Genomic DNA, 23639 nt, shown 5'->3' with positions numbered 1-23639 from the left:
TTTATTAACTGGCCTCACATCAACAAACAAAAACAAGAATGTGATTGGTCCCATTCTTTCTTTTCTCCAAGAAAAGATTTGATTACCTGAGCCATAACCAAATACAACCAGTAATCATTCAGAAAAGGTCTGTGTGGTCTGGTAAATTACAAAAATCAAGAAAATATACAAGCATTAAACTGCAGAATATTGTGTAACAAAAATTTGTGGCTACAAGTAAATGATCCATGTATCTGAAGGTGTGATTCCTACATCATCTCTGTTAAAATATTAGTGGCTGGCAATCCAAAGAAGGAAGTACAGCATGTTTAAGCAACACCTTCACAGGCTAGAAATATCTTAACATAGATCCAGAAAGAAGCATATAGAAATGGAGTAATTTTGTTTTGTTTAGAAAGTTATAGTGGGGAAACGGAGCAAAACTAAAATGGAAAATTTAGGCTTCTAGGAATAATTCTCAGAAACTATACTTTTGCTTAACAGCAAGATCTTGTCTGTGCAGTGGCAAAACTGCCTACTATCAAAAGAAGTGAAAAACACACTAATGGGAGATCCTTAAAAAGACAAACCAAAGAGTGAACTAAAAAGAATGGTCTAAAAGTTTTGAACTGGCAAGAGAGGTGACATGTGGCATCAGCTGGGCAGCCCATTTCACCTCTAGCTCCTGTACTGTTCAAGATATTGGGTTAGGAAAAGACATGCATTTAATACAAAGCACAAACCAAGCAAACAATGTCTGAAAGCCTCTCTGCCTGGGAGGGGATAGCTGCAACCCAGACAAATTGCATTATGGAAAAATAAATATCTGTATGCCTCTCAACTTCTTAAACTTTCATGAGTACGTTATAGAAACTAAGCAAGATAAACAAGCATTTGGCTGAATCAGCCACATTGCAAGACAACACTAGTATTGATTAATTCTGACTTCTCATCTTTATCAACTGCCTGTTACCTTGGATGGCATAAAGATAACCAGAGAAATCAGCACGGCTTCTGTCCCTTGTAATCATGGCCAAGAACAGAATAAAAATGAAACCAATTTCCATTATACTTCTATTCAAAAATTCTATTTGGAGTAACGATCTCTTGTCATTCCCTGCTATGACAATAGGTAATACAATCCCTTCTTTATTATTGAATAGTCTTATTGTACAGAAGAGCTCTGGACATCGCTTAGTGCCAATAAAGCAAATTATGAGTGGATGGCCCCAAAACATTTGGCCATCTTAAAATATACTGAACGTCTTCCCCTGTTACCTACTTGAATGGCAGCTGCAAGCACCAGAAACCTGAAAAGCTGATGCTGAGGAAGAGTTTCAAAGGGTGTTACATTATCAAATCTTTGATATAAAGAACAAGTGCTAAAACCAACAGAAAATTAGTAGATTCCTTTTCTGGAATAAGAATGTTAACATAAATTCCTGAGGGCTTTGGGGTTTTTTGTTTGGTTGGGTTTTTTTTTCTAATACAGGCCCTTGCCCTGCAATTGTCTATGAGGGTTTCAGGGGCCATAATCTGGGCTTTGTTCAAACCAGAGTCACTGGACATCAGGGGACATGTTCAACCAGCACATGCTTCTTTGACCCCGTCCCAAAGACATCCCAGGTCACAGAGGTATCTGCTGCATCTATCAACTGTCTTGCCCCAAGAAGCAAGCACAAATACCTCTGCTGAGTGAGGGGCACTGCTGTGAGATGCTGCTGTGCAAAGTTACAAGCTAACAACTCGAAAAGATGATTTATTTTGGCTCAGTATTGCAGGGCTGAAAAGCGTTTAGTCAAGTTCCATGATATTGTTAGATGAAAAAAAATTTAAAAAAGCATTGTGATCCTACAATGATTAAAAATAATACACTACTGAGGCAGTGTAACACCATACAACGTTGTACGGCTGGAGAAGAATCAGCCAATACAATTGAAAGCAGACAGCATGTGCATGGCACACCTGACACTTGGGAGAACATCTCTCATGGTGCAGAAGCCAATTATACTGAGAGCAGAAAACTGTGGGCTGCTGGGGTAGTTTGAATCTGCTGCTGTTTAAAGTATTAATTTAGAGGGTGGAAGAACATTTTTAAAAGAGGCTCATCTTGCTCATTTCTACACAGATGTATGCAAATGGGCTGAAAATCAGGCAAGTCAAAAAAAGCCTTAAAGCTGTTCTTTTCATATGCACTGAGGAGGGAGTTAGGCTGCATCTCATCTCTTCCCTCTGTCTTTATCTTATGCTATGTTTAGATTCTAAGTTCTGAGTTGACTGCATTTCCTAGGTAATTAAAGCAAATTTTTGGATGTTAGACAAAATATCTCAGTAGGAAAAATTCAACTCCCAAAGCCAAATAGCCTGTAACTATAAATGTTCCTTTGATATAATTTCTTTGCATTAAATAACCAAGCATCTTCTAGTCCCCAAAAGTATTTTTTCCAGTTTCAAACACTACCCATAACATTAAATTTAAATAAATCATCACTTAAAAAGGCTCTTTGTATCCCATCCACGTTAATTTTTGTCTTATATCAGTCAACAAATATTGTTAAAAGTTCTCTACAAAACACGCTTCTGAAGAACTCTGTAAAATAAGGAAGCTGCCCATCTATGAAAAGGCTAGAGCTACAAAGAAAGTTTTCATGTGGCTTTTGCAAGCACTGTACTGTGTCTAAAACATTTCCACTTTCCTCCTTCCAGTCTCCCAGATCAAAGACCTTTCTCCCAGAAATGACCAAATGCCATGAGTCCTGAACAAACCCCAATTCTATTTTTTTTCCTACTTTTTTTTTTACTTTTTTTTTTTTTTTTTTTTTTAACCTCAGGGCCCTGGCATATGCATTCCACATGGCTGGAGATGGAACAAAAGCTCTTGTGTGGCTGCACTGATGCTCTTTTAACCATACTGTGAGGGCAAGGACACAAAAGCAGCATATACTGAGGTAGAATAAGACTTTTGTTTACTGGGCCCTGATAATTACTAGACCCATTTTCTAAACAAAAAGTACACATGGACCCTCAATAAAGTGATGTAACACTGAATATCTGCTGTCATAACATCCCCTGTATTGCCAGTACACTTGAGAATTTATGGCCTATTTTAATTATATCTGCTCTTTGTGACATAAGTAATTTTTATTTTTGCAATGTCATCAGATTCAAGTTTCTGCTTGCAATGGAATTCATTTTCAGGCATTGGAGCATTTGCTAATGGTAAAATTTTAAAGTTAAATTTTGATCAAAGGATAATTTATATTTTAAGAAGACTGATAAAAAAATTATTAGATCATCTGCCATTCAAGAGCAGAATTCCTAAGACCATTTGTTAGGGAAGCATGAAACCTACCCTGCCAATAAGAGTACAACTGTCCAGGACACAGTTGCCAGTTCAACTTACACATACCAGTTTATTATTTTTAAAAAAATAAAGTTATTAGGAAGGCCCAATGGCTGTTATCCACAGAGTCTTGTTTCTCTGAATACACAAGGGAGTATAAAACAGTTGAAAATCAGTGATTTTTAAGAAATATTGGCATATCCAAGAAAGTGTATTCTGCAGAACAAACAACTAACTCATTATTGTTTACCCATCTACTTGTTTATGTACCACTTCTGAAAGTCAGAGGGTGGCATCAGGTATTTTTATTGTATTTTGTAAAACTAACAAATAATCTCACACTTTTTTCCTTAAGATGCACATGGCCTCAAACTTAAAAGAAGGTGCAGGACAAAAAACTACCTAACACCTCTTCCGCAGGGCTGTGAAAGTGCTGTGCTGCTGCTGGAATAAATCTTACACCTATCAGTCTAGGAACAGGAAAATGCAGATTTCCATTACACTTAAGAAGAGGCTCTACTGGCAGCTGCAAGGGACATACTTAGATGAGGAAAAATGGATTCCTTGGCATAGTAGATGTCAGGCACCATAAATAAAGTAAATCATACTTGAAAAAGCATTAAGCAATATGTGCCAAACATACTTCTTTTAACATGGACATGTCTAATAAAAAAGAAAAAAACCCCAGTCTGTCAGGAGATGAATAAAACATCTGCTTTTCAACTCAACTCCCTAACTGAAAAAAACCAACCTGTTTAACAATTCTTGCTTGAGTATCACTTGCAGATATTTCTACAGCATCTTTCACTGTTATTTAACATCCTTACCCAGTCATTAACTAGTAAAGTGAAGTTGGATGTAAAAATACACACAAACAAACCACTAGCCAACATGTGCAGTTAGCAGAAATAATGCTACAATTATACCTTAACTTCAGTAATACTCCAAGAAAAATATTTTCCCATACAACTGAAGATAGATTAAATCTTTTTGCTCTTCAATGCACAAACCCTCTCTTCTACTTTATTCCATCACATCTTGACCACTCTGAAGCCTTCTCATTCTTCAGAGGAAGGATTAAACATTTACATTCATACTGTGCTTCTTTTCCTCTGAACTCTAGGATTTATGATTCAGTTTCATATCCACAGATAGCAAATTATCTCCAAATGTTCACCAGTGAGTCACTATTAAGAACTACTGAACAAGGTCAATTGACAGTCTTTGATGTTTCCCGTTATTTTAAAAGTTCCTTTTGAATGTTTTGAATTTGAGTCTAAAAATAAAGAAAAAAGAAGGTGTGTCATTATATTAGAGATTTATTTCCTCCTTTTGAACTTAAAACACTTGAGCAGATCTATGGCTCATCCAGGTCACAGCTAACTCACAGATAAGCTACTAGAGCAAAAGCAGCAAAATCTTTTAGCCTTTAATATTTCGTATCTCATCTTACTGAATAGTATGTTGGTTTTGCAAAATTAAAAAGACTGAACTTCCTGTCTCATGAAATGCAGTTAGAAATACTTGCCAAAACAGTGGAAGTTACTTTGCTTGTTTTAGTTAGTACTGTGGAATCTGGATGATGCATCTTGGAACTCGTTTTCTCGTTATATAATGACATATGTTGGGGCGTAACTGAAACACTGTCTGGAGACATTATTTGCACTTAGCTTATATGACTGGAAAGGAAGGTGCTAAGAAAATCTGGAAGATCTTAAACTTCTTTAAAAGTCTAAATTGCTAGTACTGAAGAAATTAACTAAAACCTACATCATGTAATTAATTTAGAAATTATTGTCTCATTTTAAGCCACTTCAGTTTTCAGCTTCTTCTTCAATGTGATGATCACCTCATTAAAACCAAACCCTGATTGGATTATAAAAAAAAAATAAATTAATGGTTATTCAAATGACATGACAGATCTGCATGTATGTCTATACTTCAGCAGAGATTAGCCTGTGGCAGGACTGAAAAGGAACCACCACAGGGAAGAGGATTCACTTTTCACAAACAGAATATACAGTCCACACTCATTGACAACACAACTACTTCCCACAACAAGCCACCACACACTGACTGCACCTCCTATTGAAAACCTGCTTCAATGCTTCCAAACTCTGAAAGGCTTGAGAAAAATAAAAAGGCAGAAATTCTCTCCTAGGCTACTACTGTGGAAGTTTTGGCATGTGCCTCTACACAGCACAAACTAAACCTTTGCTAGATCATGCAGGAGTGACATTCCTAATGATGAAAATTAAGTTATGTGGAGTTACTGGGATTCCACAGCAAGTTTTGAACTCCAGCTGGAGAATCTTAGTTAAATCATCAGGTCCAGCACACATAAATAGATCCATTACCCAAAGTGGTGAAACTCAGATTACATACTATTATATTTAAACACAACATCATTTAAACTTTTTCCCCCCCTCAGCTAAAAATAAAGCAAATTTGATAGCTGTCCTATTGCTTGAAAACAGCCATGAAACCTTAACCTGCGTATTTTTTTATTAACATATTTTCCAACAACATGATCACTGTTACACAAACAGTGTTTGTAAGGACCACCAAAGAAAACCACTTGTTGCATTTATTCTTTTTTTCTTTCCGGGACTGACGACACAAGTTTGTTTTCCTGTCTCTTCTGATCCATCCCCCAGCCCAACCACGGTGGTGACTCACCCAGTGGCAAAAATGCCAGGCGGTTTCCAGCCATGGAGAGCTCGTTGAGGCTGGGCAGCTGGCAGAGGTGACGGGGCACGTGCCACAGGTGGTTCCTGTCTGCAGTCAAGTACTGCAGGGACAGGCACATGTGCAGCCTTTCTGGTAACGTGATCAAACGATTGGTTGAAATGTCCAGTGTCTGCAGCTCCCTCAGGTCTCCAACCTCTGCAATTCAAACAGGAGGCATTGAGGATTATGAACATCACTGTTTTCACCAAAAATATCTCACAAATTGAACACAAGGGTCATGGCTTAGCTGTGCTGTTTCTCTCTTAAGATTCTGTGTTCAGAATTTATAATCATAATCTCCAGCAACTTCATAGTTAAAATCTTTTTGATGAGGAACCGTATCTGTTAGGCAGGATGTTTAAATATGAAACCTCTCAAGATGGAGAATTCCTGAATTGTGACAATTACTATTGTCAAAAACAGTGAGCAGTTTCCTGGTCCTAAATAAAAATTAGAAAAAAACCCACAACAAACAAACAAAGCAAAACACATTACACAGCTTGTTGTTATTGAGGGTGTTTCTATGACCTCAAACTGATGCAAGCTCAAATTATAATTTTTTTTTTTTTACTAAGAAAACCCCACCATTTGAGGATGCAATACTTATAGCCACCTTACTAAAGATTCTCTTACAAAGGCATGCATAGCACTTCTTGCTTAGTGTCCAAGAATGCTTAGGAACAACAGTTCTGACTTCATAACACAATTCAAAAGACCTAGTTTGAATTAGAAAAGAAATTTCTTAATAACCTGTAAGTTAAATTGTCATGTTCTGTTGTAGGAAGATACTACAGTAAGTTCTAACCTATAGTTGTAATAATTACAGTTTCTAGATATTTTATTTTTTATCATTTTAAGACTTTTTCAAGTACATTTTGTGCTTTAAATAATATTGTACATTTTTTAAATACAGGTAGCAAACCATGTTCTTTAAAGTCTGAAACACATGATCACACAAGTAGCCTCAATTGTGCAACACAAAGATTTTCCTTAAGCCTGGCCCATGGGACCAGGATGCACTTCCCTAAGGACTGACTGACAAATATATTAAGCAGCTCTACAGGTTATCTCACTGTATTAAGTTATTCTTTTACAGTTACTCTAAAAATTGGGTAATTCTGTAAATTGTTATCCCCAAACCATGAGGAAACTGTAAAAAAATTTGCTTTGCTTTTCAATACTTTACAGCAATGGAACCAACACATGAAGTGCTTGGTGCTCCCAGTTCTTACTGCAGTTGTCAGCTTCATGCAGAACTAAATGTACTTTGCTCTCAGCTGAATGAAACCAGCTCTTGCATCTGATAGCTGCTAAAACAAGATTCACTAGAATCTTCTACACTGAAAAGACCAGACAATCTACACAATCCACAATCTGCACAACTTACAGCTCTATCACCCAGATTTTTTTAAAAGATATAAATAGGATAACACAAACTTAAAGCTAAAGAGAACCTGTTGTGCCCTGCAGCTCTCTCTGCAGCAGGAGCTAGAACATTGACTACTCCCCGAGCTCTGAGCTAGCACCTTATGTACTACACCCAAAAAAGAAAACTAAACACTAGGTTAATTTCAAGCTATGTTCTACACAGGTGGAAAAAGAAATGGCAAATCTGAAGCTGACCTTGAAAAAAGCTGCTATCAACGTTATTTTCAAGACTGAAAACATGCAAAGGAGAAAAAAAGAAGTCATATAAGTTAAGGGATTTTCAAAGAACTACTAATTAAACAAAATGCATGTGCACACTTAAAAGGCATTTCTGCCCACTGCAAACAATCCCAGCATTAAATACAAGAAAGAATCAGCTACATAGTATATGCATCCGTTTATGAACCAGTACTGACAGAAGCAGCTGCTACATGCAGATGACCACATTCTTCAAACCTCTTAGTTTTGATGACAACAGGAATAATAAGCTTTATTTAAAAAGCTTTTTTTCTACTACAAGATTGAAGATGAATGACAAAAGCAAAATAATCACTACTAAAGAGCAAAAGACTACTGTGCAAAAGAACTGCAGTACAGCTCATTTTTAAGTTTTATATTCATCACAAACAAAGCCATATGCTTGAAAACAGTGACAGGAAAAGAGCCACCTACATTCGGCCAAACCACTGACCACATGCAGTTGATAATAGGCCTAGCTATTTTCATGCACTAACCTTTTTCTCTGCCACTAAAAACAGTTTTCTAATTCAGTTTAGGTCCAAGATCCCATAAACGTTATGGTTGGCAAAGCTGGCAGAGTTTCAAAGGCATTGCTAGAATGATATGTTTCAAATCTAAGAGGAAATAAAAGTATTCTCTCTTTATCCTTCATCCAAAAAACACATACTTGCCCAAAACTTCATCCTCTCTACCTTAATCTTCCAATGCATACCAGATGCAAACATCCACTTTCAACATATAGTGCCATATGTTACAGAAACCCCCCCAGACCCATGATGAAGTTAGTAAGTAAACCAAACAACTTAAAGTGCCATCAGACTACAGAAATAAACCCCAGACTCCCCACCACAGTATTGAGAGCTCATTTTGAAGAACATGCTCAGACATTTACTAATGACACTAAATTAGCTTCAATCTCATTAAAGCAAAGGAAAGCAGTAAAGAGGAATAACACAAAATATAAACAGTCCATTAATAAGTTTTTTGAGCTTTTAGTTACTAAGTACTATCATCCACGCTGTAAAAAACTTGCAACATAAATACTAAAGGATGCCTTGGCTAACAAACACAGTGAAAGACTTAAAAATCCCTCTCTTGCTGTTACCTCATCAAGCACTAAAGACACATATGAGAGATGAACTTTTGATATTTCAGGCAAAAATAGCTATTCCAAAATAAAAAGAACTGACAAAGGGACTTCTGTTCAGATATTTCCCCCCAAACCTAAGGATAAGAGAGACAAGCATCATATACATCACCATTAAAATACACTGAGGAGTTCCAATTCCATTTAAATTAATGAATGTATAATTTAAAATGTGTATCAGCTCTAGGATTAACACCATCAATATCAACATGGCAGAGCATTGAGCCCCATTTTAATATGAGAAGCCAGAAAAAAGTCTTCAGTACCTCTGCTAAACTTGTAACTCAGAAAGACCCAAGCCCTGCGTCGGTTCTTGGACCCAAGTGTTTCAGCTGTATCCATCTACATGGATTCCTGCCTTCACATGGAGCTGGGCAATTCTGTGGCTTGGCCATATGGTACAAATGTGTTCACAGGGTAGTACACACAAAGTGGCTGACAGACTGTAAATCCACACACTACCCTACTTGACAGAAACTTAACTGCAGGCTTCTACCCAGAGTCCAGCCTTCTGAAAGTAGTTTCAGTGACACAGGCATACACATAAATACTCCAGACTCTATTCTAAAACTGCCAGTGATTGAGTAATTAATTAATCTTTTTTAACCTTGATAATATGAAGACCCGCTGTGGCTCCAAAAAGCATCCTTTGCATTCGTGGTAATAGCTCTCCCAACCACTTGGAGAAAGGAACAAGTGAACTGTCGTCATATGTTTTTGGGTTTTCTAAAATAAATTGTGCCAAATAGTCTTGTCTCTCAACACAATGAGAAAGGAGACAGCAGCATACCTTCTTAAAAAGAAAAAGTGAAACCTTAAAAGGATTTCAGGAAATTTCCAAAATTATTGACCTTCTAACAAAAGTGACTGTATTTGTGGAAAGATACTTAGCATCAAAGGGAAAAAAACCCACAACAACCCCCCCAAAAAACAAACAAACAAACAAAACACAGAACTATTTCTGATTCAGGTGGTCTAAAATGCGTTTTTAAAATTAATTCCCATGGTTTTTCATGAAGGAGAAAAACCATCTGGAAGTAAGCAGCCTATACAATGTATAATAATTGCCAAAGGCAATTCAAACTTTCTTAACCTTCTAGAGGTACAGGCCTCACCAGCTGCCTAACTCAAAAATAACTAAGTTTTCTTTACATTTCAAGAGCAATCCCAACTTTCCCTTTTGGGCCATAACCCAAAATTTTATCCAAAGATATATGAAACACATACGCAATTGGATATGAGTGCATGGAAGGCATGGATTTACTTTAAATCAAATGCTATCTGAGTCTTTCCATCCAAGTAAAGGAAAAAAGGGGACAGGAAAGATCTACCGACGTACCTGCATGACAATGCACCTCAAAGCAGGATATTAAGAGAAAGCAGAGAACCTACAAGGAATGGAAAAAGGGACTGATCAGCAAAGAGAGCTGGCACTTCGAAGTCAGGCCACAGAATTTACATGAAAACTGCCAGGAGGCCAGGAAAACAGTAACTCACAGACAAACAAAAGGTTTCTCAAGAAGAAATAGCAAGAAATTAAGAACTGGTGTCAACAAGGGGTAGAAATTAGGAGGACAAACCAAATATTAAATTAGCTTTGTGCATCATTTTTTCCTGTGAGAATAATGTTGTGTATGAGGACAGAGACAAAATGCCTCATGGGAACAAGGACAAAGCCCTGAAACTTACCACATTCATTACTAAAATGAAATGAGGCTGCTTAAAAAAATTCCATCCCAGAATACTGAAAAAAATGGGTTATATGTAAAAACTGTAAGCTCAGGCACTAGGATTCTCAATGAATAAGACCTCATCTGGGATAGCAGTCCAGAGTTAGAGAAGAAATCTCGAGCCTGTGTTCAGAAAAGCCCTGTTAATGTCAACTCAGCTCTCTTCAGTGTCTTGTTACAACTGTTCTAAGGGCAACACAGAGTGGAACATCAATAGAAAGCAGAATGAAAAGGCAACCCAGAGCTTTCCAAATGTAAATAATGTTATACTGGCTTATCTTTCCTTGATGAAATTTGTTGGTTAATGGTAACACATGAGTATCACATCTCATGGCTAATGACTGGCATTGGAGAAACCCAGTGGTGGTGCTCCTCAAGGGTCTACTTTGTTTAGAACTTCCATTTTCTACCTGGGTGAAAAGAAATACTGGGGTTTTTTTTTGCTGTCAACACAAACGTTTAAAGTACTGCTAATGTGATAAAGAACCAAATTATCATACAGGAAGAAGAAAAACTTTAACTGTTAAAGTGATTGATACAGAATGAAACAGAAAACAAGCATGGTAAGAAGGTGCTGCAAGTCAGGCCTCTGCTTGAAACAATGAAGGGAAGGACTGGCAGATTCAACACCTAAGGATAATGAGCCACCAGTGAAATCAACTAATGCCACTTCTATATATAGCCAGCACTGTATTAGAAGCAAGAAAGTATGTTAATAGACCTTTGTACTGTATGTGACTAAGACCTTGCTGTTATCATACAAACATTTACATCTATCACCCTGCCACCAAAGGGTTCCAACACAGAGGAGATCCTCTTGTCTGCCATCCACCCTGCAATGCCAGCAGCATGCAGCTGTTCCCAGGCTGCAGCACTCTACTAAAAATCTTTGCTATATACCATGGAATGATGCTTTCCAGCTTGTGGCAGCCAGAGGGCCATGTTCTTAAGAATCCTTGCAAAATTAAGGGCTGGGATGACTGGCTGCGATTGTGAAGCACTCACTGGACTTCATGCACCCAGTGATCCCTCTTTATCCTGGGGTCTAAAAATAAAGTTGGTTGCTTCAGGAAAGGAACAGTAGGTGCTAGAAGTGGAACCCTTGAAATAATGTTTTAATCAACTTCCATGAACCTGAGTAAAAGATGCACTTTCCTATTAGGCCTGTAAAATCATGCAATGGTGAGTGAAAGATGTTTGAAGTCTTTCATACTTACAAAATTTATTACCTGTCCCATTAGAAAAATATGCAAGTCTCTACAGATGCCTGTGAATTTCAATTGTGACACTATTATCAGTTTAAAACTGTAATGGATGGGAAATATAAGTTTAAATCACTAAGAGCTTGATGGAAAAGATCTCCTCTAGATCTGCTCTGGCATGTCTCAGGAGAACTTAAATAGATTTTAAGATGGTTACAACAAATTACATAGCCTATTATATATTACATTACATTTACTGTCCTACCACACAGCTCACATTTTATAGCCTATAAAAATTAATTTTCCTAGCACAAATTGGCACTTACGATAGACCTGTGCCACCTTCAAACAAGGAAGTTTGACCATAACTGAAAATTGGCATCATTAGACTTAAGGACAGAGAAAAGGGGAGGCAAATTGAATCACATTTACATTCTGACACTGCTGGATGTAGATCTGTGACTGTATTGTTAAAGATGTTCTGTTTCTCAAGCCTAACTGACCTGAAGATGATTTTTCCTTGTATTTTTCCACATGCTAATATTTGCTCAATATTTTAAGGATTAAAAAAAAGAGGGACTGGAAGAGACATGATACTGCAGCAGCTATTTTACAAATAACCTGTTTTCAAATAAGGTGCTGAATACGAGTTCAAGCCCATAAAAATTCTATGAAAAAAAAAAAATAGTCCAACCCAAGTGATCAAACTTGAATCTATTAACTTTTTAAGCAATACTTATGGTTACATCTCACACACATATCCTGGCTAGAAAAAACAGGGAAACAGGTTTTCTGGGGCAGGACTGTTTTTGTGAATGAACATAGTAATTAAGTAACACTTAAAAGATATTCCCAGTTTCACCTACTTCAACCATAAACTATATTGACTCTCCTCCAAAACATTTAAGCAGCAGACAAAACCCAAAACCAAGTGAAAAATATATACTTCCACTGAACATACCCAAATAGAATTTTTTTTCTCAACCTTACTAAATGTCACACACAAATTTAGTACCAAACCTTATTTATTTTGTGCCATCATTCACAAGCAAAGGTGAGAAAAGTGGCTTTCTAAAGTCCAATCTTGCTAAACAATAATTTTAGTTCAGCTAAAAGTGGCTTGAAAATAGACACCAGGCATGAGGGTCTCATTAAGTCAAACTCTTCTAAAGGTCAGTGGTTCCCCATCTTTTGCCCTAATTAAGCTTCAATGAACACAACTGGCAGCATTCTACATTTGATAAGCCCAACACTCTGAGCCTCCCCCAGCATCAACACCAGAGAGCACAGATCCAAACTGGTTATTAGGTTGTGCTCCTTATTTCCCCTCAATGCAGGTCTGAAATTCCATTTTCTTCCCTAATTTGATGGTCTCAATAAGAACAGTTAGAACAAATCGATATTAAAATACCAGAAATTAACAGACATGAGAAAAGTGAAAAAGATGGGTGAAATGGCAAGGCAGAAAGGGAGGGGAAAAACTGTTTATGCACAAAGGTAACTCAAGGCCACGGAATGATCAGGTTTGCTGTTTTTTTGGGTTGGTTTCGGGTTTTTTTGTTTGTTTGTTCAGTTTAGGGTTTTTTAGAAGACAACCTATCCTTTCATTTTGTTCTAGTGTACTCTGCCTAGTACTTTACTGCCACACAGCAAGGTACTATTGCTACACAAGTAAGATCAGAAATTAATACATTAATATTATTCTATTATTTTATTAAATTATATCCTAAATTTTGGATAGAAGAGCAAAAATGAAGTGCAGAGAGACACAATGTATGTCAAGTATGTTGAATGAAAAATTCTGCTAGCACCTAAAAGAGAAGTCTCTTATTTAGGAAGTGATGTATTTTTGCTGTTGTTTTTCCTTTGAGGAGCAGCTGTTTCTGCTTTTCTGGGTGTTCCTGGGTGGTATGAACATAAACAAATGTGACATGAATAAAGCACAAGACCTCTTCTGTCCCTCTTACTTCGTTTATATCTTACCATCTTTACTGCACATTACCTACAATTCACTGTGCACTAATATCACTACATGGTAAGAAAGGGGGAAAGCCTTCCAGAAAATCTGTGTGCATTAAATAAAGAGCTAATAATTTGAACTTCAGGTGCCAGCCAGCTCGAGATGGCTACTCAAGCACCCTGCATCGATTAAGCACAACAAAGCAGTAATCACCTAAAATTAAGGAAAACAAAATGAGCATCCTGAAGAGAGATTAAGGATGATTCAGGAAGCCATAAAGACAGGGCCAGACCTGGCCATAAATTGTAGGACAGCTTTTTCCTTTCTTCTTGAAGTGAAAAACTTCAGATCAACACAACCGACTGGTCTCTGACAAACACAGATTAGTAGCTCCGAACCCGTTACCACACTAGTGTCTAAATAATCCAAGCAAACCTCTATCTGTTGTGACTGTTGCTATCAACTGTTTCCAACCAACTGGAGAGACACATTTTTTCCTTTTCTTGAGGTTACTCGGGTTCTTTTTTTTTTCTTCCTCTCCAAGAAGTCACTAAATAATAGTAAGTAACAAATGCAATAGGTCCAAGTTAGATTTTCATCTTTCAGTGGAAAAGTATTACGTTGTATCAGGCCAAGCTATGCTCCTTACTACTGGGAGGTACCAGAGAGGCCCCTTCCCTGAAGGTAAACTCTGTAACAAGAAAACACAGCTATGGATTTGAGTGGTATGAGGAAAATGAAAAGAATCAGAGGAACATTTTCAGTTTGGCATCATGCTTACAGCAGTGGAGTTGCCATATTTGTTTTTCAAAGGAATGTTAACAGATGGGAATGTCTTACCTGAAGTCCTATGAAATAAAAGAGTTCTTCCAGGTCAATGGAAGTTACTACAAATTGCAACAGTAATTACAGGCATGGACTGGCTATACATTCATAGGAAATATTCCCACTGTAATAGAGGTGAATCTTTCTCAGATGCCCTTTTCTAGCAGCAGTAACAGGAGCCTCTCTTGCTCCACTTGCCCAGCCAGTGTCTGTGTGGCCACCCAGCAAAATGGCCAGTTCACCCATTGAGAAGGACAGGCAAGAGCTACTACTGCGAAAATGGTTTGGAACAACTACTAACAGCTTCTAGCTAAGATTATCACCAAAAAAAGAAGACATCTGACTTCAAACAGCACTAGCAATGTTGTGATTTTCAAAATGCTGAGAGCAACTGCAAGATTCATCTTAATCAGTGGAAGATACTGCTGTTTAGTTTCTCAAATCAGCACAAAGTAGACAAGTAAAGCTTGCAACTCTATTCCAATCCCCCCCTCCCCCCCATAGTCATTCTGAATTGCATTCCTTTAGCTGCACAAATAACTAGTCTCAGCCCATAAAGCTCTCAAACATTAAATAATTACCAACTGGAGTATACTTGCAGTTGCTTGGTATCAAAGCCTGCCATAAAGAATAACAATTTAATGCAGATTTGGACAACGCTATGTTAAACATGGGCCTTTATTTTAAATAACACTGCAATAAAATTAAGATAACTGAAATACAGGTACGAACTCTGCGTGTGTGATGTGAACCACAGGAAAGTTAATCTCACATAATACCTCCAGTTCTACACAATTCTCTTTAAAAGCTTTTTCCATTTAGATTTAGTGTCAGTAAATGATGCATTTTATTTTGTCTCAATTTTTTTAATAAACTAGTTGAGTAAAAACAAGGATGTCAATAACAAGTAGTATTTTAACTCTCACAATGGTATGTATAGAATAAAATTATATTTGGCCAGCAAGGTCAAAAAGGAAATCAATACATCCTTAAGTTCTTCTGTTGCACAGCACTAACAATTTGTGTTTGTTCACTTTCAAAGTCTGAATGACTTTGTTCTCCAAGCTTCCTTAAGCACTCAAAAGTCCTACTAGTAAATTGCATTTGCTTAATGCACAAGTAAAATCACCTACCCGTTAATACAGCTAATCACTGTACATAAGTTACAGAGGACTTAGGGAAAGAAAAAAAACACAAGGGAACCAAAGAGACATAAGTACATTCATAAATAACTATTTACAGACTTAAAGAGTTTTAGGGGAAAAGAAGTTAACCTTTAACACCCAACCCTAAAAATTACAAAAACTAAGCTTCAAGAGCTATTTTTTTTCTTGTCATCAATGTGACATATTAAAACAATCTTGGTAAAGTCAGCCAGCACAGACATAATCCTCCTGAAAAGCTGATTTTGCCTGTACGGCTCCATTTATCTTTGCTTTGGACCCTACTGATAAAAAGTCAGAGCAGCAAAACCAAGTTAGAGGCCTTTGGCAGCACAGCACACTGACACTAGCAAGGCATTTCTAATGTAAACCTGAAATTGGCACAGCAGTTACTACTACCATTTCCTTTTTCACACATTTACAAACCGATGAAAAATGTCAGAGAAAAAAGACCCACAGTTTAATATCTGTTCAAAGCTGAGGTTCTTTGAAACCCTGACTAAACACTACTGAACAGATTGTCTATATTAAAGAAGTCTTCATGCTGCAGAAACACAAACACTATTTGTATATGAAACACATCTTTCTCAGCATACATCCAACTCTCCATCTTGGAGGTTTAGTCTCAGCCTTGTCAATACACATCTGCCTCCACCCATGTCAACAGCTATCGGCAAATGTTTATGAGAGAGGCCCGGAGCACCTTAAAAAATCCTTTTAGTTCAGTTTTGCTTTTGGGTAACGTTTCTAAAAAGAAAGACTTGAACAAATACTTTAAAGAGCATCTGTTCTGAAGTTTCAAAAGTGAACTTCATATATATATCACATGTGCCTTGAACCAGGCTAGCAGTAAAGTCACATCATTAGTATCAGACTCATCAGCAGAAGAACTCGGTGCTGACAGATGAGTTATAAACCAACTTTTTCTGAAATTCCCTTGCTTAGGAAGCCAGTCTGATATTAGACACTGTGTGATCACTCAGGTTCAGTTTAATTTCTCAGAGTACGTTAACTCTCAAAAATAAGTGATGATTTTCATAAGAAAAGACAATCATAGGAAAGAGACTTACTAGAAGGCCCATTTTCTTGCTCTCATAAAGCCAAGACAGGCTAATACACGCATTGCGCAAGAAGGAGAATCCGCTCATGTCAGCCCCAAGCAAAGGTCACTGTTGCCAGCCAAGAACATGGAAAAACCCCTCTCTCCAATTTCAAAGAGGCTTTTCTGTGCTCCCAGCAGAGGATTCAACATGTTGGGGGAAGAAGCTCCAAAAGGAAGGGAATGACACCTTGAAAAAAGTTACAGTAACTTACACAAATTTTATTTTAATATAGCTCCCTATGTAAGAATAAAATTGCAAAATGCTAAAGATTCCTTTTTTGTTTAGATTTTTAAGTACAAAAGCAAAAACTCCCCACAATATTGTAACATCAATCCAAGTATTCTATTGTAATAAATACAACAGGAATTGCATTAATTTTGAACAGTACTGAAGACAGTTGCACAGCAAATCAGCCAGACAAGCACTGAAGCATCATACCTGCTCAGTTATGAAGATTATCAGAGATGTCACCAAGAATCTGGGGAGAGTAGAGGGGGATTTGCCGGGGATTTGCCAGAGCTATGAATGGAGTAATGATCTACAGAGCTTTAGAGCCCATAGAGGTAATAAACAACAAGAAGGCAACTAGGAATATTAGTTTTTATTGTCTTTATGGATTTCCACATACATTTCTATACCTGACACCTTCAAACAATCAGAGCAAGACTACAACACAGAATTACATACCTATAAAATTAAAAGGCTGATAGCCTGTTTTTCTACATCCTAGATTCAATTCCACAGGAATAAGACTCACCAAAGCAACCAAAGACCCTCAATTTCTTCCTCTCCTCTGCCATGCAGTCAATAAATGCAGATAAATCTAACACCACAAATGGAATAATTACTGAATTCAAACACAACTGTGGCCACTTTCAAGTTGTTTTTTTCTGTGGTATATAACTATGTCACAATGAGTCCTCTCCATAAATCTCAAACCTAAGTTTTCAATTAATCAAAACAAAACCCAAGTTATTCTACTTGACCTTCATTATTTAGGTCTGTGTGCCAGATCAAATCAGTTTCCACAAGCACATTCCACTTTTTAAAAACAGACTGTAGTAATACATTTTTCAAACTAAAAGGAACAGAATACATTGTTTTGATGCTACAGCCTGAAGCCCTTTATCTGAGTTTTATCAAAGTATACTCTATCACTGATCAAAGCAGCAATGACAACTTAATGTTCTTGAAAGTTATATATTGCTGCATAAACTTCCCACTTTTGTCTTGTGGCCTCCGGCTCAGCGTGTCATTGGGAGTAAATTCAAAGGTCAAGAGACTTTCTTCCAGAAGCCCTTGGTTCCCAAGTGGCAGCTCTAATGATTGCAGGAGTGGAGCATAGAGCAGGGTAGATTAATTCCATCAGGGCTCTCTTCTCATATACCCTAGAAAATTCGGGTTGTCATTTCTTCTGTCTTTCTGTTTGAAAGATTACTTTGTACATTACTGTATGAACTACTTGTACGTGGTAGTAACATTTCCATGCTGCCCTATTACTGATTTCATTTTCATCTGAAGACCTTTTCTCACTCTGGCACTGAAATCACTATTTCATTTTAAGCTTATTTCCATTTAATATTTTGCATAAGCCATGTGACTGGCTGGCTTTTTAAAGCAAAGTTTAGAAGTAACTTGGACATGTGAGACAGTTTATTATTATTTTTTAAATCTCTATTTTAACAATTTACTGAGAAATCACAAATGGAGTTTACTAGAAAAATATTATGCAATTTTCTGTTTAACTAAGTGTTGAAATGAGTTGTATGCAAGAGTTCTTTTTTAATAAAAAGGCATAAGAATATGCAAGAAATACAACTGCAGAAGCATGGTAGCTGTAAGATCTCCAACATCTCCATAAAGTTTTAAGCTTCATACGAATGCTTGTCATGATTACTTAAAGCACTCTGAACATCTTCAAAATACCTGTTCAAACCCCACATACAAGAGGCAAACCCCTGGAGAAACAAGGCTTACAGAAACTTGAGAAATCAAGGACTGTAGTGAGCCAGGATTCAAGAGGCAGTACCAAACCTCTTAACAATACCAAATCCGGTTAAATCTGCTCCCATACTCTCAGGAATGCACGAATCCTCCAAGTACCTCAGCAGCAGAAACAGCACTCAAACTCCTTCATCCTGGCACAACTCCCCTTATCTCCTACCCAAAAGCCCTTGAGGGGGACAGCTACAAGGGGGAAAGCCCATGGCCCAGAGCTTAGAAAACATACGTGTTCCTGCAAAGATTCTGATTTTCCCAAGTGGAGCACTGCAAAGCCAGAAGCACAACAAGCTTGAGAGCACCACTGGAAATAATTAGGTTGCCTCTTTTCTCCTCCGTCCTGATTTCACCTACACCTCACCAGGTTTCTCACTAACTTCTTTTCACAGAAGGAAAGGAACACTAGGGGGATTAAAAAAAAAAAATGGTATAGGGCTGGTGGAGCCAGATTCTGCAAGTTTGATGAAGGTAACATTCACAAGGATCTCACATGGAATTGTAGGGAACAAACACCAACACTGGTACATTCTCACAAACTAGTTTCAAAACACTGAAACACATATCTGGGATATTGATGCTTCAGAGGAAATAAATAAAGAATTGGGCAAGAGCAGGTGACAGCCTCACACTGCCATAGTGTTACTGTCTAAAATCATGTTTTTCTACCAGTAATACAATATAATAAATAAGAGTTTAGTGATTAGAATTCCAGTGGTATCATTCTGAGAGATGTTACTTTCCAGACATGTGATGCCACCATAACTTTCACTAAGATTCTGTGGTCAGTAAGAATTATCACATAAAAAGGGAACCTTTACTGGTCAATCTCTGCCCAGATGATACAAAGAATTCAAATGACATTAATGTGGTCTGAAACACTGATGGACAGCACCCTACTCTCAGACACTCTTAGATCTATTAATGAACTCAGTAATTACATGAGCCACTAGTCATGTTTTAAACACAGTCAAAGCCCAACCAGGAAGAGATTTTTCAAATTAAAGTATCACAAAAACATAAGTAGGGACACCTAAGAAAAAGTGCTTGAACAAAAATATTATCATCTTGCTAAAATATGTAACAAGAAACATACTTATCAGTAAAGTTACATTACCCCTTTGAGAGACTTTTAATATTGTAAAACTACTATTAGAAAACTCAAACACTTGGTCATTGGGCTTTGGCTTCAAATGGACTTTAGCCTTCAATTTATTGACATTAAACCTCAAGGCCAGTTTCTGGTTGTCTCTGATCACTTTTCCAGATACATAATTACCACAGAAGTTGTTTTAAGATCCATGTTTTATAAAATTGCAGTACTTTGAAATGTGATGCACTGACCCATATCACAACTTTTTATTTTATAAAACTAAAACCATACTCATTACAATAGCTTAATTTCCAAATACTTTTCAAGTGATTGCGCTAAATTACAATAGCAAATTTTAAGATGGAATGTTCTAGTCCAATAAGCCTTGTACACAAAGCGATATTTGAATACATAATTTAAATGTTACAATGAAAGATATTGATGGCTTCTCCCAACTGTTTCCTATTAGTTTTCAGATTAATGAATTACAACACATACATACTAACACATGCATTTTTGAGAACCTGCTGTGAAGCACCATGAGGAATACCACAAGCCATTGTTGAAAGAGATAGTTTTGTAGGGCTTTGTGTTTCTTAACGTCATTTCTGCTACAGTTACGGGAAATATTTCAGTTCCAGTGCACCCAATAAAACCTATCTGGAGTAACTGCTGGAACAAAAGCATACATTAGAACAACATTTTAAGCTTAAGATATAGCTCTAGAATTTTTCTGACTATATCTTTATACTACTATTTTTGCTACCAACACCCAGTGACATTATGAAACCGTGCGTGGAATACTAAAAAGTGTTGTATGATACTAACAAAGAGGCTTTTAAAAGCTTCTCAACATGGGGGGAAGAGGAAAAAAATGACTGAAAGAAGCAGCAAGCAGACAAATGAGAGAATAGTGAGCAGCTCTGTATACACTGATGACTGATTCTGACACAGTATACAGGTGAGGGTATACAGGAAAAACTTTAGTTAATGAAAATTTCCAGGAATTTAATGGAATTTTTTTATTCCGTCTCACTTCCCTCCCAATAAATTTAAAGCACTCAGAAGTATTAGCAGTCCTCCTGAGAATTTAACCCAAACTAAATGTTTAAGCAAGGCAGACTGTTATAAAACCTCACACAACCAACATCCTTTAATAAATAGGTACCACTGTGTCTGGAGACACATGAAATCCAATCTGTAAGGAGCGCAACATACTGCCCTCTGCTTTGGTCACCTCTGTTTAGGCCACCAAGTCCAGTGACAGTCAGTAGCCATCCACGTTGCCATTTTGTTGCTAACTAAAGAGAGATGCTAACTCTTCAGACACCACTATCTGCTGGAACTTCCTAAGAGAAGTTTTTCTCATAAAACATTTCAGCCCTTACAGGCTGTCAGAACAGGGCTGCACTGCAGTTTATACAAGATCAAAATATGTAAAAATCTCCTCCTAGAAATGCAAAGAATGTCTGAAAGATACCATCAGGTATTTTTATTGTGTTTCTGCATTAACACAGCATAATTACCGAAGCTGTACTAATGTCAGTGTGAAAAAAAACAATACAGTAACATGCAAGTGTGGGTAACTTTTGCACTGATTTGGGTAAAAAAATATTTGCTGTTGTTGAACATAAGAGCTAATGCAAACCTCAACACAAAAACTCCTGGTTTTTATAAAGTGAACCTAGAAATCTATTATTAAACAAAGGATGTATTTTAGAGATCTGTGCAAACAAAAACTTATTTTTAATAATTAAGCATGAACCTACTTCAAGGAGAATAATATATTATTATAATAATTAAGAGATTTTTATTTAGGAGTCCATGCTCCTTTAAATAGTCACAGCCCTACAGAGTGCAAAGCTCATGTAACCTAATCTATGTTTTCCTCAAATCCCCACAAGTCCATTTACTTAAAAACACCACACTCCTGGATGGGTGCCTGGCGTACCAAACCTGTCCCGTCGTGGATATTTTTATACTTGTTACTAAATTAGGAAAGCAGAGTGGACTAAGGTTATGCCAACTCTGAAAAAAAACCAGGGTCTGCAGCAGTTTGTGCCTTTGCTTTTAAAGTCACAACCATGACAAAAAAAAAAAAGCTGAATTTTTATTAAGTATCAAAGAAATCTACCCTAATCAGAGTCAGTAATAAAAACAGAAGGGAAATACAAGAGGGGAAAAAAAGAAAAGCCAAATGTATCCCCCCCATTTTGAAGGCTCTAAATCAAAATATGGAAAACAAGCTTAAAAATTGGTTAAGGCTACATATTATTTTGCCAGGGTCAAGAATAAGAATAGCATTATTGGCATGCTGTACCCATGATAAGTGGAAATCTACTATGAAAAGGAGGTAAGGAAGAAGTTTTTATTGGCCTTTAATTAAGATTTACTGAAATAGCTTACATTGAGCTCTATTGAGAATTACTAAGTTGGGTATTCAGGGAGTCTTTACCAGCGAAATACTGGTATGAATAGTAAATACAGATATTGTACTTTACAGTAACTTAAAAAAAACCTGAGAGAAATGAATATGCAGTTTTCATGTCTCGAAGTTTCTCTTGCCACCCATTAGTAAAGCAAATTCCTAAGGAAAACAGACTTAGCAATAATCAATTAACATTCCAAGGATTACTTTATAAATAGACAAAGCAGTAATAAACAATTACGGTTTGATTTATAATTTAAGTAACAATTGAACCCTTCTTGTCATTATAACTGAAGTTACCTATGCCAGAGAAAATTATCTAGTATTTACCCATGAGTTACATTTTCCAAAATGCACCTTCTTGTACACTTCCAGCCTTCTGGAAGCAGAGGCTGGTTCAGTTACAAAAACTCACTGATCTTACCACTATTAATTTCCTATTAACTTAGAGGATTATTCATTATGGAGATATAATTATTAATTTCCTAATAACAGGTGGAAAGACTCGGTCCTCTCCAATATTAAACATGATCAACCTCAAAAAGGTGTGGTCTTAACAAATGGAATGGGAACACCCAGGTTCTATTTCTGGCTAACACTGACTCCTGCTGTGGCCTGGAGCAAATCACTTCTGTTAAAAACACTTTTTTCCATTCTGTAGAATGAGGATAACACTCCCTTATCAGCTTCACAGGATCTTTCTCAAATGCTTTGAAGATGAAGTTTTATAAGCCTACAAATGTATTTTAATGAGGCTTAAGCTGGCTATGTTTTTAAAACAATTTACCCTGAAAAGGAAAAGGATTTGAACAGAAATGAAATGAAGAGCATATATGCTATTAACCTCCCCTAACTACTATTGCAGTTTGCACTTTAAAAATATCAAAGGCAGATGAATAAGTTTTCCTTTGGATTCTACCTAAATGAAGCAAAATGGCAAGAAGTGGATGCAATATGTGGAAGTCTCCAGAGACAACACAGAAATGTCAATCTGAAAGGCAAGCCACACATTTCCCTGTATGGGGGAGGAAAGGCATTTGCTAAACCTGCCTTTGACTCTTGCAGAGATGTGTATCCCCCTCCAGCAACAGCAACTGCCGGTGCTCCCCAGTCACCTGCCCTTTCATTTTACAGATTAAAGAAACAGTACAGTTTACATCAAGTTTGGTATTATTTGACTGCATTTTTTTTTCCTGATCAACATGCTCACCTCTTTGTTTTTAAAGCTCCCTGACAACAAACACAAAGGGAAACTGGTCTAGCCCATCTA

At 37.0% G+C, this 23639-nt stretch overlaps 1 protein-coding gene across 4 annotated transcripts in view; it reads right to left on the bottom strand.

Annotated features, from left to right (window-relative positions):
• LRRC28 (leucine rich repeat containing 28) overlaps positions 1 to 23639 on the bottom strand; it is a 93565-nt gene that overhangs the window by 54761 nt on the left and 15165 nt on the right. For all 4 annotated transcript variants that reach the window (XM_051628799.1, XM_051628800.1, XM_051628801.1 and 1 more), the window contains exon 6: positions 6002 to 6208. In XM_051628799.1, the coding sequence (XP_051484759.1) occupies positions 6002 to 6208 (207 nt within the window). The remainder of the gene's footprint in view (positions 1 to 6001; positions 6209 to 23639) is intronic.

The sequence above is a fragment of the Apus apus genome, chromosome 10, assembly GCF_020740795.1.
Source record: "Apus apus isolate bApuApu2 chromosome 10, bApuApu2.pri.cur, whole genome shotgun sequence".
Classification (NCBI taxonomy): Eukaryota; Metazoa; Chordata; class Aves; order Apodiformes; family Apodidae; genus Apus; species Apus apus.
The sequence above is the reverse complement of the archived record's forward strand: the minus strand, read 5'-3'. Positions and strand labels throughout refer to the sequence as shown.